General features: G+C 34.8%; 1 protein-coding gene across 1 annotated transcript in view; it reads right to left on the reverse strand.

Annotated features, from left to right (window-relative positions):
* Positions 1-5,889: 5,889 nt before the first annotated feature.
* The window catches only part of LOC113500707, a 175,898-nt gene continuing 165,002 nt past the window's right edge, over positions 5,890-16,785 (reverse strand). The window contains exon 3 of the mRNA XM_026881588.1: positions 5,890-6,119. Within this exon, the coding sequence (XP_026737389.1) occupies positions 6,054-6,119 (66 nt within the window). The 3' untranslated portion in view covers positions 5,890-6,053. The remainder of the gene's footprint in view (positions 6,120-16,785) is intronic.

The following is a 16,785-nucleotide window of genomic DNA, read 5'->3' on the forward strand; positions in this document are numbered from 1 at the left end:
AAGTATAGTCGCGGGGGGTTAGCGTCAAGCCACACAGCCTTGGAATTGACATTTGCGGATTACTTAAATGTTTATATGAAGCTGGTTAACTAGTCTTATGTTGTGCATTTGGCACAGCAGGAGTCTGTTCTTGACGTCCATTCTATTCTACTTGAAGAGGTCAAACACATGTGAAACACTTACAGATGTCTATGATGTATCATGGTCAATGAGTGATAAGCAAAACCTTGACTAATGTTACTCAAAGGTGATCGACAGGTGACATGAGCCTTCCAATATCAATGCTCAATCAATATGTTCTTTTCTTTGCTCAGCACCAATGTGCAGGCACTGCACTATTGGTGGCTCTGTCTGTATGCAGTTTTGTGTACACTGCATAGTACCATTTGAACCTCACCTCAGCGCTAATTCATGCAGCGGCACGAGGCAGAAATACCTCGATCGACAACTGCTGACGTTAATAACAGTGACCGCTATTTAATTCGAGATTTGTTTAAAGTTCTGTTTTTTGGCCAAACCAAGATCAAAAACTTAACCGAACCAGTTTTGACGACCTCCGTGGTCGAGTGAGTGAGGTCCTGGATTCGATCCCTGTTCGGGTCAGTGTAAAAAATCACATTTCTATATTGTCTCTGGTCTGGGTGTTTGTGGTACCTTTGTTGTACCTGAATTTCATAACACAAGTGCTTTAGCGACTTACTTTGGTTTCAGAACAATGTATGTGATGTTGTCCGCATTTATTTATTTAGTTTCAAGAGCAAATCTGAAATTCCACACGGAGTACTTTCGCAGGTACGGAGTAGCTTATCAAACAGAACTTTCCTAATCTAACACACTTTAAGAAAGTATCGAGCACAACATGTGTTCGGACTTGTCCATGACTTCGAACGTGAACTGATAACGATTTGATAACAACCACAAGTGATAAGGACATAAGTGGAAACCTGGTATTTAGTAAACAAAACTGTTTTATAAATATTACAAATAAACACAAGCCGTGGAATTTTTCATCATTATCTGAACTGTAGATGCAGATAATTGTTGAGGATAAGATAAATTTGTTGGTAAAATACATGTGACATGGTTGTCTTGTGGAATCCAGCGAAAAGAACGATGTTTGAGAGAGACAGCGTCTAAGAAACTAGAGTAAAATCTCGTTTTAGTATAGGTATCAATGTCATAGGTATAAAACAATAGTTAGATAGATACAATGAAGGCGAAAGAAACGGAAAAAATGATAAAACAAATGTGCAAAAAGACTTCTGCGCTTCTACTTGGCTGGGAGTTGGGATAGCTAGACCGACTAGGCTGTCGGTCAAAAGCCCCACTACGTACAATTAGCCGATTTGAAGCCTACGTGCGGAAAATGGAGCCCATCACATCACATCAAACTGTAAAATCCAAAAATATGATCTCGCTTACGAAATCTCATTCATTACTATGAATACCAATACGTTATTATCTATCGATGTGATGGTACGCTTGTGAAAGAAGCCGCTAATTATTTTAAACGTGTCGGTACATACTTTTGTAATGGAAAGGTACGGCCGCAAGGTCAACTCACAAGGCTATACTTTTAAACACCTGTACCGCAACGCACTAACTTTGTAGAGGTTTCATCTGATACTCTTGGGGTTTATATTTTGTATAAAATTTGGGTTTTAGTAGAAGGGATAACATGGAGTTATAATGGCTTGGTAGCGAATAATATTCAGTGTATTGAAATGGTTTGGTTGCACTTAAAAATCACTAGACCCATGCTTTCAAAAAAGTAAAATTTAAGCTATAATTGTCACAATTTTAGAGGAAATTAAATGTCATTGATACAAGAGGTTTAAAGAGCAAAGTTATGACGTAATTCTCAAGTTTTTATTTGAATTTATATTAATAAAATTGTTTTGATTTCTGACGTACCAATTTAAAATATAAGAAGAATTAAAAATAACTGGAAATAGAATACTTGCAAAAACTGGATTCAATCATTTTAATTCGTCACTCTTAGCGACTCCTTTAAGTTTCTTAGGCAACAAAATTGAAGTATTGTCTCTCCAAGGGTAGTGAAAATAGTTAGACTTGAATTCAGTCTATCTGTATTGCAAGGCAGTGCGCAACCACAGAGATATCGCAAGGTCATGTGTACTGGCCGATAATGTTACAAATTTGTTGTCTCTTATCATCATGTTTCGTTATACCTATATAAAGTGGCAAAATTTAGGCTTTTTATGAGTATGGTTTATCCAAATAATGAGACCAGAGTATCTTTGTACATAGCGTGTTGTAGTATTTTTGATAAAATAAGATTCCTTCAAAAAAAGAATTATTTTCACTATACTAATACGTTAAAATTATGCCTGTTATAGTTATCGATTACTCGCTGTCCCAGCAAACGTTGTTTTGCCGTAGAAATGAGTTTAAGGGAATAAACAAAGGGTGGTATGAAAATAGATGTTGTCGATTCTCGGATCTACCCAATATGACCACAAAATGTCATGAGAATCGGTCGAGCCGTTTCGGAGGAGTTCAATTTCGTACAACGTGATCGTGACGCGAGAATCTTATATATTAGATATAGTGACAGACAAGTTTTTTGGATGACACTCCACCGTTTGGAGCCTCTTAAAATAAAGAATTTTGATGTTAATTCTAATCTCAAATAAATAATCTAAATCCGATGGGTCTACCACCACATCTTAAAAAAATATCACTATGCTCGTGGAAGCGAGACAGCGCACCACAAACATGTAACGGCATCTCCCTTCCACACTCGCATCAAGACGTGTAAGCCCTCAGGCCTACAAGACATAATCATGATAAGAACAGCTGATTCACAACATGACTTATTGCACGCGTTCGCTACACGTGGCGAACTCAGAGTGAACTGCAGGACAGTTCGTTGACTTCAGTTACATAATAATATAATAACTAATGTTTTATTACTCTCGTTAATTGCATTTTATTTGTTAGACTGTAGATAAGCTTAAGGTCGATTGTAACGTATGTAAATTAGCTGCTGAGTGATGACGTATGATGTTTTTACTTTACTTCTTTTAACTCGATTCTTTTGACTATTTTTGGTCGAACTTAAAATACCAAAAGGTTTATAATATGAGTTCAAATTAAAGTTGTATTTGAAATATATTGATATTTTTGTGAGTTCTAAATGTTTACTAAACACTATAAATAGATATTTTTTTAATATTAGTAATAATTAGCTCAATTGTAACCAAATAACGTTTACTGTCAATTACTGTATTAGTATTTGAAACCGCAGGTTGCTAAACGTCCAATTGTGTACACAATAACCAATTAATATCAATTATCTGCCACTACAGCCTAATTTAATACAGAAATAAGCATTAAATTTATAAAAATAGAACCAAAAGACTCGATATAAAAATGGTCGCATAATTAAATACTAACCTTGGCAGTCCTGTTTAGAAATAAGAGAAATTAGCTCTTATTGAAACGTGATAAAAGTTATTTTTGTAAAATTATATTCGACCTAGAGAACGGAGCAAAGTTACTATGAAAGTTGATACAAAGAACAGCTTTCGAATGACAAAGGGACAGTTGTAATACAACACGCGAATATTTCAAGGGTCAAAAAATGTTCAATCTCTGGAACGAAAGGCTTTTCGGGACACGCTATTGTGTTAAAACAAGTTTTTATTACGGTTACACTGGCTTAAGTGAATTTCAAAATGAGGTTTTATGTGTTTAACTTGTAGCAATAGTGTTTCTTTTGTTGTATGTCGTGTTGTGTGTTAAGGTCATGTTAATTATGTTCTTATTTTTCCTGACTGCACGGACAGCCGACTGGTTAAGTCCCAATACCAAACCCACACTGCGAGAAGTGCCGCGAGTTCAATCCCCGTGTAGGGAAAGCATTTGTGTGATCTTTTCGCTTTTTGTTAAAAGAAAAGGAAGAAGAACTATATAGCTTAGTAGGAACTTAGTAGAAAATTGTACATGTAGTGTGGGATTACATTCATTTTCAAAGGTCTGAGGGAGTAGTGTAATTTTGAAATAATGTAATGTGTAACTTTTACAACTACTTATGTACAACTACCAGAACAATGGTCGCTCAGTGAATAAAACTATACTTGAATCCACCGCGCTGTTTATTTTCGTTCTCGGTAAGAGAATTTTCCCGCACAATCGGTTGCACTATATTACTACAGCACATTCCAACTGTTCGGCTAATAGGCGCCAAAAACACGTGACTGACTGTTGCATACGAAATCACGTTTCCTTCCATTCTGCCATTCGAAAATAAACCTTTTACCATAAGGGAAAAAGTCTAAAGTCGGCAATCGATTTTATCAGTTCCGACTTTTTCATATCGAATAGAAGTGGGCGATTTGCCAGACACCTAGAAAAATTATAACCAATTTATCTTGATCTTTATGCGTTTGGTGACAGTTTCCCGTTCGTCTCCAAACTATTTGAGGGTAAGGGAGGACTGGAGGATCAAGCTGTGATGGACGGTATATTATTCGAAGTTGGTAACCAATGTAAAATGGTTTTCGGAACTGTAATAGTTTGGACACTTATAGTATTCGTGTTCAGAGCAAAGTCCTGAATACTGGGCCAAAATGTTAGTGGGACAGTCATAGTAAAATCACGAGGATCTGTTATTTTTGCTAATGCCAAACTATTTGTGGAACTTGTCGACAAAATTGAATGTAGAGCATCTATTTTTCTTTTCTATTTATAGCCTCTCGTTACATAACGTGCCTGAATGCTTGCTGTACTAATGTTGGGTAACAAAGAGGTTTGCTTCCGTCGTGGGCGAGTTTGCAGACTTGAATGTCACTTGCACTAATGCAAAATAAAAATATTCACTCAAATAAGCAATTCTTAGCGGAATAATCTTGTGCTTTGAATGTCAAGGGTTGTCCTTATTGAAGAAAACGTTTATCGTTACGTAATAGGGCTGTCACTGCAACAATTTTAATATTGTTTTAAATTGAATCTAATTTATGAATAAGTTTATAGTTGAAGTATATTTTGAGTCATTGATTGATCATTTGTTTAATTGACAGTTAAGTGTTATCATTATGTTGATAATTAACAAAGTCATTAATCAACCAATGTACCTACTACGATTAATTTATTGTAGCATTTAGAATAATTTTTGTGTGCCTACAAATATCTATTTTTAATTGTTTGAATTAACTTTAGTGATATGCACAGAAGACTAGATCTTACTCGCAACTTTGTCTGAGATTTTAATTTGTGCCTGAGAATTAATTTTATGAAATTAGCTATAAATTCATCAATGAGATCATTGCACTTACAATCAATTTGATAAGGGCCAAGATTACTGTAATCCCTAATAAATAAACAATTGAAATAAGTTTTAATCATTGTTTGTAAACATTAGCTGTTGATTATAAGTTATCAGTAAAACAACAACATGTACCTACGTAATAACGTACCTCTTGTGGAATATTTACTACGACGAATATTTGTAATTTAGGCATATAGGCACCTAAGATATGTAGCACGTTTTTCTATTCATGTAAATAGAAAAATATATATTATGATTACATTCACAGTACGAAAATTAAAATAATCACAAGGTTTCACAAAAACGAAAAAGATAGGTTAGGTATTGTCAACCATGATCAATTTGATATTATATTATACATTTTATTTATATACATTATTGCATCTTCAATGCCTTAATTTTTGACCTCGTATGGGAGAGACTCGTCGGTAAAGTCCTCGTCATAAGGTGATAAGGAGAAGACTTAGAGTGAAAGTTTAAAAACACAAGCAGATGAAATAAACTACAGTGGAAATCATTAATTAATAATCAAATTAAAAAGAAAAAACACTACGTGAAAGAAATAAAATTATAATTATGTAAGTAATACAAAAGAAAAGAGAAAAAAAGTAGATAACTAAATTACAAATCACCCTCTCAATGAAAGTCTCCACATCTTTCGGTAACCTTCCGACCCAATTCTGTTACCAGTTAAACTTAATTAAAGAATTGCTTAATTTAAATTCGTCTGATTAAAAGGGCAGTTAACAATTTGATACAATTAGTTTACTTGCCAGCGACTAATGTCCATAACTTTGTCGTCACGAACTGGGGATGAATATTTTACCTGTAACAAAGAAAGTCAGGATTAAAATGGCTGCTAGCATTGAAACTTGCAAAACATCTTTAAAAATGTATGAATTAATTTGTACGTTTATAGTTCTTCAATTCAAAGGCAAAAAGCATTTTTGTAGGCTAAGCGGTCTGCAGGTAGGCTAAGCGCTGAAATTTACTGAAATTATTGGCGAGACTTTATTATGAGCCTTCAGTTAAAGCAAAGATAAAAGCTGACTATAAAAAATATGTTAGCAACGTTCACTAAATACACCCCCTCCAAGGTTCAGACCACTTTGCCAACTTTGCCACTTTGCCTCCAAGGTGCAGACTTGGTGCCTTGCTAATAATCTTATTAAGGAATTTTGTAAATATTTTAATCATGGTTAAAAAAAATATTATTGCATAGGAACCCAGGATAAATATTACCATCTCTTAGTACAGCTTGTTACTATTATAGTCGGTTCTTGATTCAAAATTCATTATTATTAAAAAAAAAGTAATTGTATAGACGCTCCTAAGTTTTTTTTTTCGTAAACAAACTCAGATGTTTTGATTTACTAACTATTAATAGCTTCAAAAAAGCTCTTCATAGTATTTTGAAATTTAAAGGCAATTATTACGTAGCTTATCATCCGGAGTTCCAACGTTTACAACTAATGACTCAAAGGACCAAAATGTATTTTTACCTGTCCCTAACAATCTATTTACAAGGACCCAATTAGTTCACTTTTCGTTTACACAAACATTGATACCGGTGAAAGGTAATTTAATAAATTAAGTGCGACCAGCTCCCTGAGGGCTCTAATTTACTAAAGGTGTTTTTAGCGCGCTTAATGAAAATGTTTATTAAGCTTGTAATGGAGACGTACTTTATGAAAAAAGTTTCAGTAGTTAACCCTTCCCGTATTCAATACTATACGCCAATAAACGCTACATTTTCAAAAATACTTTCAATCTCTTTATGCCCTGTAGTGAAATCGCTATTTTTTTTCGACTTCATTATCTTCAGAAACAGCTTCAAAATGTTATGCCTATAGAACAGGCCAAATTTTCATGTTACTCAAAATATTTCCAAACAAAAATTCGTCATCATTATCATTCGTTCTAAACTCCTGAATATTTTTCAAACATTGTTTACGATTGTCATAAGTTAAACCCAAAACATGATTAAGCATTACTTTCAAAGCTTTCTATTCAAAAAGGTGAGGTGATATTATCTATAAAACTATTTCAGCAGCATTTATATTAACTAGCGATTGTTCTGAAAGTATTCGTGCGTGGTGTATGCCTTGATGTCCAAAGAGTTAATAACTATAATCAAAATGAACTTATCACATCTAAATCACCATATTATATAGCACAAAATATAGTAATAGCTAGATAAATATGTGATAAAACACTATACTTCGTTGTGTAATACTAGTTTCTCTATGAGTATGTTGGTATTCAGGTTATAATAATTAAAATTTATTGTGATTAATAGTACGTCCGCAAACTATTACAAATATTATAAGGAAAGATTAAACGAACTAAAAATACTTATTTAATTTTCGTAAATTGTAATAATTCAGATTTTTGATTTTTCAAAGTATATTCATTATAAGTAAGTAAGTAAAAAGTCGTCCCTTTGCTTATACGAGTCTTTTTTTATTGCCCTACACATCGATCTTATGTCGCTTTTTTTTGATAAGGTACAGTAACTATCAACCTCAAAACCATTTACGTCAATATACAAACCATAAAAAACCTCGATATAACAAAATACGACCGTTTAATATTATCTAATTGACTTCCGAAAACTAAAACAATACAGAATAATTGGCGGCTTATTACTTAACAAAGAGCATTCGGTTACAAGGAAATCATGTTTGTGGCCGCCAAAATATATATTAAAGTTAATACTAAACTTAATTACCTTGTTCTTTTGGTATGCGTATTATATTTCCTATAATCTGTAACACTATTTAATTGAGAAAAAAAATCGGAGCTTAAACTACGCAGTATTTGATTGTATACCTACATACACCTGTATTAGAGTACGCCAGTAAAGGTCTCTCAGACCTCTATTAAATGTTACCCTAATCATAGGAATTATGTAATAGTGCCGGCACGTGTTTATAGAAATTCTGTTCACGTGTTTGCCATTCATCATGCAAACTTTCAATTGCTTATTTTGAAAGAATAGTTTTATTCAAGAGTCTACAAAATTGTTAAAAACTTAACCTGTTATTCGAAGAAGGCTGAAAATTAAAACCACTTCAATGTTCATTCATTACTACAAAAATAGCTGTCGAGTTAAAAATAGAGGAGAAATCAGTGCGACCACCATTTGTTGGGGAATTAATCCATTATGCAGGCACGAGGAGTGTTTTGTAAAATGAAACAAAAGGCTGGAGCGGGAACGGGGAACTTTTTAACGTCCACAAAGCGAAAGTTGTACAGCATTACGGTAAATAATGTTAGCTGCGGAACTAGCGGCGGAGTTTTTTAAAAGGGTTTTCTCGGAAGGAAGGATGTTAGACAACTTTGAAAGTAGATAACGTCGTAGGTTAGGTTTATAGTCCTAAGATGTGAAAAAAGACCTCGCCTTTTGGGAAAAAATTGGGATGGAAAGACCAATTTTTCGATAGGCATATTTTAATGTTACTTACCGTTTAATTACACGTTAGCATCTATTACTTCAAGAAAAAAATAATACATTTTCTCAGTATAAAATATAACTGCTTCATGCTCTATAAAAAGTCCAGCGCGGACTCGTACTAAAGTCCAATTTATTTGGAAACTAGCGCCAAGTTTACGACGCCCTCGTCCCCAGTTCACGAGACGCGACAAACTTGAGGGATCCTGTACCACTGTAAAGTATCAAAACTTCGTACAAAAAGTATCAACGACTTTATTTATGAATATTTTAAAACTGTTTCGAACTTACATTGCTGTTTGAATTTGTAATTTATTCTCTTTAACGCCGAGGTCGTGTAGCCAACAATAGGTCATAATCAACGAATCCCGCATGCGTGCATTACAAGCCAATACAGGTGTACCAAGTGAAAGCGACGTATAAATGGTGTTCAAACTTTCAATCAAATAAAACAACATACGCAGAAGAGGCTTACAGCAAACACCCGCAATATTTCACTCAAAATTGTTTGCGCTTCTGTTTACAAACAAGCAAAGTTAGACTCGACCGGGGAAACTCGGCTGTAGTTACAATATTTACTGCACTTTGATAGCGAGAGCTGAATGAAACGCCCACGAAACTTCCATCGAACTTGTTTGTCATTTTTCCGAAACATGGCATCCATTACCGGCTCAAAACTGAACTTTCCGGAACATTCCGGAACGAAGTCGTCTATGGGTGGGGAGGTAGAATTTGAGTGGGTTGTCGAATACTGGGGTGGCGTTTCGGTGGTGAGTGGGCAACGGCGGAATAATGTCGGAGGTCAAGGTGAAGGTTGAAGGTCATTGCATTTGCGCAATGTTGTCCTTCCTACGTCGGCCGTGGGGTGCACCGCGTATCGATTTTGGCAGAACACCGCTTATGAATGCCGGCTACCTATTACGTGTCGTGAATGAAATGTCTCGCATTCTGGTTTTAAGCCAAATTGAGTTTTGATTTTATGTACTTAGTTAGCAATTTGTTTATGCTGTTTTATGAGGTCTGCTGTGACTCTTATATTGTGCTTTTCATTTTGGAGTTTATCCATTGTTATTTTATATAATATATTAAGTATTATAATTTAGGTTCAATACATTTTTTTGGTACTTGTAATATAAACGCTCATACAATTACTACAATCTAAAAACATGAAACTTGGTACCACAATACCTAAATCCATGCGTTTGATAAATTAGTTTCTGCTCACACGCGATGTACCCGAACGCAATTTAACCCATTAAAATTTAATTCAAAACGTGAGTTGACCACATTTTGCGAGCTCTTTTTGTGGTGTCTGCCAACCCTTGACTTTACAGAATAGCTGTTGTTTTTAATAAGATTAATTTAAAGTTTTCGTTCTAAAGCAAAATTGTATTAAATAATCTGAATTCTGACCAGCTAATGAGACACTTTATTGTAAATTGTAAAGCAAAATAGATCTCATTAATTAAAATCGTAACAATCTAATGTTTGTAATTGTAATTTGTGTTCCAAGAAATTTGGCACGAAACAGATCCGCTATTTATAAGTTGCATTTTTCTTTCACTGATTAAAAATAAACTTGCAGTATTCGTGTTATGTGTAAGTAGACGGTATGTTTTTGAACGACATCTTAACAATGTGAAAGTAGTCTAATAGATGTCTTAGGCGTACGCGAACAAATATATTCGAAAACATAAATATTAATTTCATTACTTTAATCCTTACAATGCACAACGAGTTCATCCTATGTTTATAAATCTTTGAAAATTTAAAACGTACGCGAGCAACCCCAGTCACCTCATTCCGGCGCACAATTTTCAGAATTTTCGGCAGAACCTTAAACGTGGTAGGGTTAACTAGGCGAACGGTCGATCGTACCTATTTACATAATAACGACGAGCCACGAATTTCGTTACTCATATTTGCATATTCATCACAGAAAATGTAATCGTTAATTACTTTTAGGTATTTCGAATTACTGATACTGACGGCTTTGGATGTTTGAGGCATTTTCTGAAGGAAGAGTTTGTAGAATATTTAGCCAGCTATTAAATTCTTCTTTGCATGTGCATGCAAGAATACTAGCGGCACTTCGTAGGTATTGCAATGGTACGGGGAAAAGTGTTGACATCCAGACTCAGGACAAGCATTCGTGGATCACACAAACGCAGGGCTCGAGCTCGCGACACGTCGTTCACTTCGCTTCCGCATCAATTAGTTCTTATATAAAAATAAAAAGAAAACTATTGACATGACACACACTTCCTTTCGCTTTGTTCCTTTGGATAATAATAAGCAGGAACTTACTCCAAGGCCCTCCAATCTCCATACCCAATTAAAATGTACCTTTTATGCCTTTCACTAAATAAATCAGAATATTCCGTTAGTAAATTGATTTTACAATTAATTGTGGTGAGAACTGTGCCTAACCACAATTTACTCAAAATATGAGCGTTAACAATTGTCAAATAATTCGACGCAGTAAACAAATCTAAATTGACCCCAACTGATTACTGTTTGTGGTCACAGTTCCCGTGTGCAACAACACCGAGGATAACATTATCAATAAATCACACTCAGTTTCGTATTTAGTGGAAAGAAATAAAACATCAATACGTCTGGGCTTAAAATAACGTATTATTAAGTTTGACTCCCTCTAAAAAAAAAAATACACAAAAGGTAAATTACATATTATACGACAAAAAAGATTTGTAACAAATACCAATTTCTACCTGCTATGTACCGTACGGCAAATTACTCTTTACAAATAAACTCAATGCAGAACAAATATTTGTAGGTCACATTAGCTTCCTCAAAGACAACAGAATACTTTATTAGAAATAATGAGCATCGCAAAATGAACCCTATGTCAAACACAAGTCTATTTCTTTCAGATTAAGGGAAACACAGACGTATAACCAATATCTACATAGAACAACATACTTGAATGGAACGTAGGCGTTGAATGAACGCGTGGGTAGACAGAGCAAGACAGCGATATATAAATAACGCGGGTAGAGCAGGACGGAGAGATAGGGTGGCAGGCAAACGCCTACGCGCGCTGGTGGTGAATGGGTGACGCAAAGCTTTTGCTTCGCTTATTTTCACGTTATTAATTTCATACTCAGATGTTGGCTGATTAGTGTTAAATGATCAGTAAATATTACTGACGGTATCATATAGATATCAGAGCTACCCAAAAAGGTTTATTCAGTATTATCAAGTTACTAACAAATGCGTAATTTTGGAGGGCGAATGGGAGGTTAGGCCGCCTGAAATCGGATTTCACGATAGACTGGGTACTAAATCGATATAACATGTTCTGAGTACTCATAATAAACTACGTGTACCTTGTTACAAATAATACATTTTATATTGACGGATTCCTTTTGTTATTCATCTGAAGCCCCGTAGCGGGCTACGTAAGTGGCAGTTACGCCGTAGCTCCGTAGAACAATTTGCGGATGAAACAAATAATTGGGCTACGACTCTATAGTCCAATTTTGTTACGACTTTGAGTAATCATACAAAAATAGATTTGTAAGGGGCTTATAAGTGTTATTGTTAGATTAGTTTATTGGAGGGGGTATTCTATTCTGTAAGAAGGGTTTATAAGGAAATGACGGTAGAACCCCATTTAATTAACATAAACATTTTTATACTACGAAAAAAAAAATGTTTTCTTTGCCTTAAGCCTTCACCTCAAAGTTGTAAATGAAATAAAGTTGATAGTATGTTTTACTATCGCGCTTCTTACATTCGTTTTACGAGGATCGGGCGTAAGGTCAGTATTACTCCGGCAATTGGAGTGATCCAATATAAGCTCGGAATTAAGGTAATACACTTAGCGAATCGAAGTAATGTGGATGTGTATGTGTATGTTACTCGATGTGTTCTATGGAGTGTGAGGATATCTGTTTAAAGGAAAAGGTAGAGTCATTGAACAAGCATAACTGGATTTTTTATGAATCCTCTTCAGCTTAATTAAAGTGGAATTTTGAGATTAATATTTTATCAGGAACAAAAAAAATATATATTTATACGAATGAAAACTGAAGTTAATTTATCGGTCGTTATTTAATGACGTTTTAAAAACCTATCAATCTTATCTCTACTTTCGAATTAGAATTTTTTGTTTCGTAACACTTTCATAAATATCTTGCTAAATACGTACTTAATTGTCCAATAATTACACGACTTAACAACCCTTACATGTGTCTACATGACATATACCTACATATTCATATATACTATGTATAATATCTTCAGAATATAATAGCGAGACGTCGTGGTGAGCCATAATGTCATATCAATGGTAAACCAATTAATTGCTCCATTGAATCAGATATTATCGGATGAGGAGGCTTATTCGGCTATTATCTAGTAATCAGAATATATTAGTTAGGATAGGAGCCAAGAAACCTATGGCCTCTGGCAACTCACGCAAGATATGCGTGATTGTGAGATCAATTCAGACAAATTTAGACTCTAAAGTGATTGTTTTTGAGTTAAAATTTATTTGATTAGGATTGATTTATATGCTTTTCAGGCAAACGATGCATAGAACATCTTATAATACATATCCTTTAAATGTTTTTTGTAAAGAAGAAGCATTGTTGTCCGATTTAATCTCGCATAAAAAATACAATTTTCAATTATTTCCACAAATGTAAGCTGTAATTGTCTCTCATTAATGTCCTTCGTATTTATACAATAACCCGATAGCCGGGACCCCTGTTATTACCTTCCACCTACCATTTCCACTAACGAGTGCAGACGACAACCGTACGACCTAGCCTAACCAACTCTACAAAATGCTCCAATCAAAATCGCACCTCAACAACCTAGTTACACAGTTCCTTTTCGCTTGGGCGTAAAACTCATTGTATTGTGGTGATTCTTTTAAACGACGCATTTACGCAGTACGCAGTCTCCTTGGTGGGGTTTGGGGGGTTGGCCGTGACGTCACTCCACCGAACCCTCTGACGTCACGTCAGCGTCATTTGCAAGGATTCTGTCGCGGCTTTCTTCAGACAAACGTAGCGATTGTTTGTATTGTACTGAAATAATCGAGTGTATGTATGTAGGGTGTGGTTTGAAAGGAAATTAAAACTGTTGTTTAGTTTAGACTTAAACGGTGAGTAACTAACTGTTACACATTATAAGATTATGAAATTAAGTCATAAATTGCAAAGAATCACAAATTAACTATGCACCCCCATTTTACCATAAACTTAATGGGTGAATTTTAAAAACTCGAAGCAAAGTCTAGTTACATTCTAGTCCATCGTAGCCATGTCAGTTAGTAAGCTTGTCTCTTTACGTATAAAATTATTTTTGATGTATGTAAAGTTCTTAGTTCTTATGTTAGTTTTTTTTTCTCTAGCCATTTGTACGGAACAATCAATGTGGCCAGTCTAACTCGCTCCTGGTCAGTTATCCTTTATAGTATAGCTATAAACTTAAACAGCAAAATACAACGGAATTCCCAAGTTGGAATATAAAACGCGAATTAAGCGCCTACAATATCTTTGAGTAAACTCTGAAAAACTTTCAAACAACATTTACCGAGTGTATTTATGAAGAAATTTCAGTCAACACCCAAATTAAGAGGCAGTCGTTAAATCCCGGATTTATCCCGGCTGGTAATTTGTAGTAGCTAGTATTTATCTATGAACTTCTTTTAAGTAGTTAAATAAATACGTTTGAGTAAACTGTTTTTAAATATAACTAATATGAGTCACAAAGGTTAATATTGAAACATACAAAAACTGTTTTGCTTTTTTTTTTTGATTATCGATTTTCACTCTCATTGCTCTTATTGCCATAATAATATCGAAGTAGATTGCTTTCCTATGCTAATATAAAAAAATGAGTTGTTTTATAAATAAACCCAAAAACAAAAGTCTTTGTGCCGCTGCCATACTTAGGGAACACAATTGGATTTACGAGACCTTTTAGTCAGCCAAGTGTAGTACAATGCTTCTACTTAACCAAAGCCTCGTACTACGAAACTCTTAATTCTAGATTTTTGAGGTTGTGGAAGAGAGATGCCGTTACGTGCAGTATAGCTCTCTCTCTTTCACAATAACGACAGTCCTGTTTTGAAGTTTTCGCGATTCAGGCACAGATATTATGTGGCGACATCGTACTTCCTCGCTGAAACCAGCTGAGTTATGAAGCACAGACTAATGTTGGCTTTTTCAGTGAAGTTACAAAATCGAGATGAGTTATGGTGGCTGTCAGACATGAAGCAAAACTCAGGTTTTTAGTTTCAGTGACCCTCTGACGTGAAACAAATAGTTTTAAATGTTGGTAACCCGTGTAGTATGTAATGTGCTTTTATGTTTTAATGTGAGGTTATTGCGAATTGTTTTAATAAACGAGTCGCATTTTCTGAAACGTTTTTTTAATAATACCTTCTTCTTTCAACCTTTATTGTCAGTTGCAATCTCCACGTAAATATGTGGCTACTGATAATCTATCATATCATTTTCACCGATATTTGCACGGTTAAACTTTATAATAAATAATAATAAATAAATGCGGACAACATCACATACATTGTTCTGAACCCAAAGTAAGTTGCTGAAGCACTTGTGTTATGGAATTCAGATACAACGAAGGTATCACAAACACCCAGACCCGAGACAATGTAGAAATGTTAATTTTTACATTGACCCGACCGGGGATCGAACCCGGGACCTCAGAGCTAGCGACACCTTGAAACCGGTGCGTACGCCACTCGACCACGGAGGTCGTCAAACTTTATACATCATTTAAAACTTCATCCTTTTAGTATTCTAACCTAAAGTTACATATACAGTAGCACAGTTCTCCAAGGTATAGGACATGTCTGAACAATGTGTACTGAAGTAATTGTTTATCAGCTGAGACGCAGGCTCGGGTCGACCTCTAACGACATAAGCAGTGGGCGAGCTAACTCGATAACTTGAGGCATACGACCAAGACGCTACAATGTAGAGGGAACTACAAAAGGTGAAGAAGAAAATGCTTTCCTCTTCGTAAAATTATAGGAAAATCGTAGTGGGAAATGTTTAATATCAGTACTTCAGGTTATAATTTTAACCTAAAAAGACGGATAAACTGTTTGTAAATTCAAACTAGAGTGATAATGTCAGTATTAATGCTTAAGATAAAGTTTATATACCAACGAATTCATACAGTTTGAGCATTATAGCACATTATTTTGGATAAATAAATAAATAATTAGTTCTATAAATCCAGTATGCAAATAAATGATACATCTACCGTACTGAAATCTGCCCCTACAATATTTAGTGAAGTTAAAAATTCTAGGCAATAACATTTTGACAAAAATCCTCTAAACCCAACAAAATATTTTGTTTACGCAATTTTCCCAAAAAATCAAATGAACCAATAACTCAGCCTTCTGAATTTTAAAGCTGTGACTGACAGGCAGGCACGTACTACACTCGTTTAATATTCAATCCTGCACACAATTGCCCACAACCCCCCATTATTCCCCACATAATGTGGTTTAGATTCTTGCACAAGACTGGAATATCTCCGAGCAAACAATAAGCAGACTGACGGACGAAATGTAAACAATTTTGTTATTCATCAAACGACTAGAGCTTTAAAAAGTTACAGTCCTACAGTTTGTTCTTGAAACACATATTTTGTTGCAGGGTATGACTGACTAGCCAAGATTATGAATGAAGGTTAATTAAATTTAAAAAACTTAATAGTAAAATCTCATAGTCATGATTTTACGTCTTCGACGCGGACAACACTTGTATTTCAACAAATGGCTCTACAACTTGTTAATAGGACCAACCTTATGGATTCAGCAATATAGTACGGGAAGAGTGAAAAACCTGCACAATCCAGTTTCCAAAGATGAACTTAATATAAAGTAACGACATGAGTTTCAAATCAAATAAATACATAGATGTTTTCTTTTTCACTAGTCTGTCTCACGGTCATAAAACATATTCCTTTCACTGTAATAAACTTAAGTACATGAATAATATAATTCGTAGAAGACGCTCGT

Source organism: Trichoplusia ni, chromosome 14, assembly GCF_003590095.1.
Source record: "Trichoplusia ni isolate ovarian cell line Hi5 chromosome 14, tn1, whole genome shotgun sequence".
NCBI lineage: Eukaryota > Metazoa > Arthropoda > Insecta > Lepidoptera > Noctuidae > Trichoplusia > Trichoplusia ni.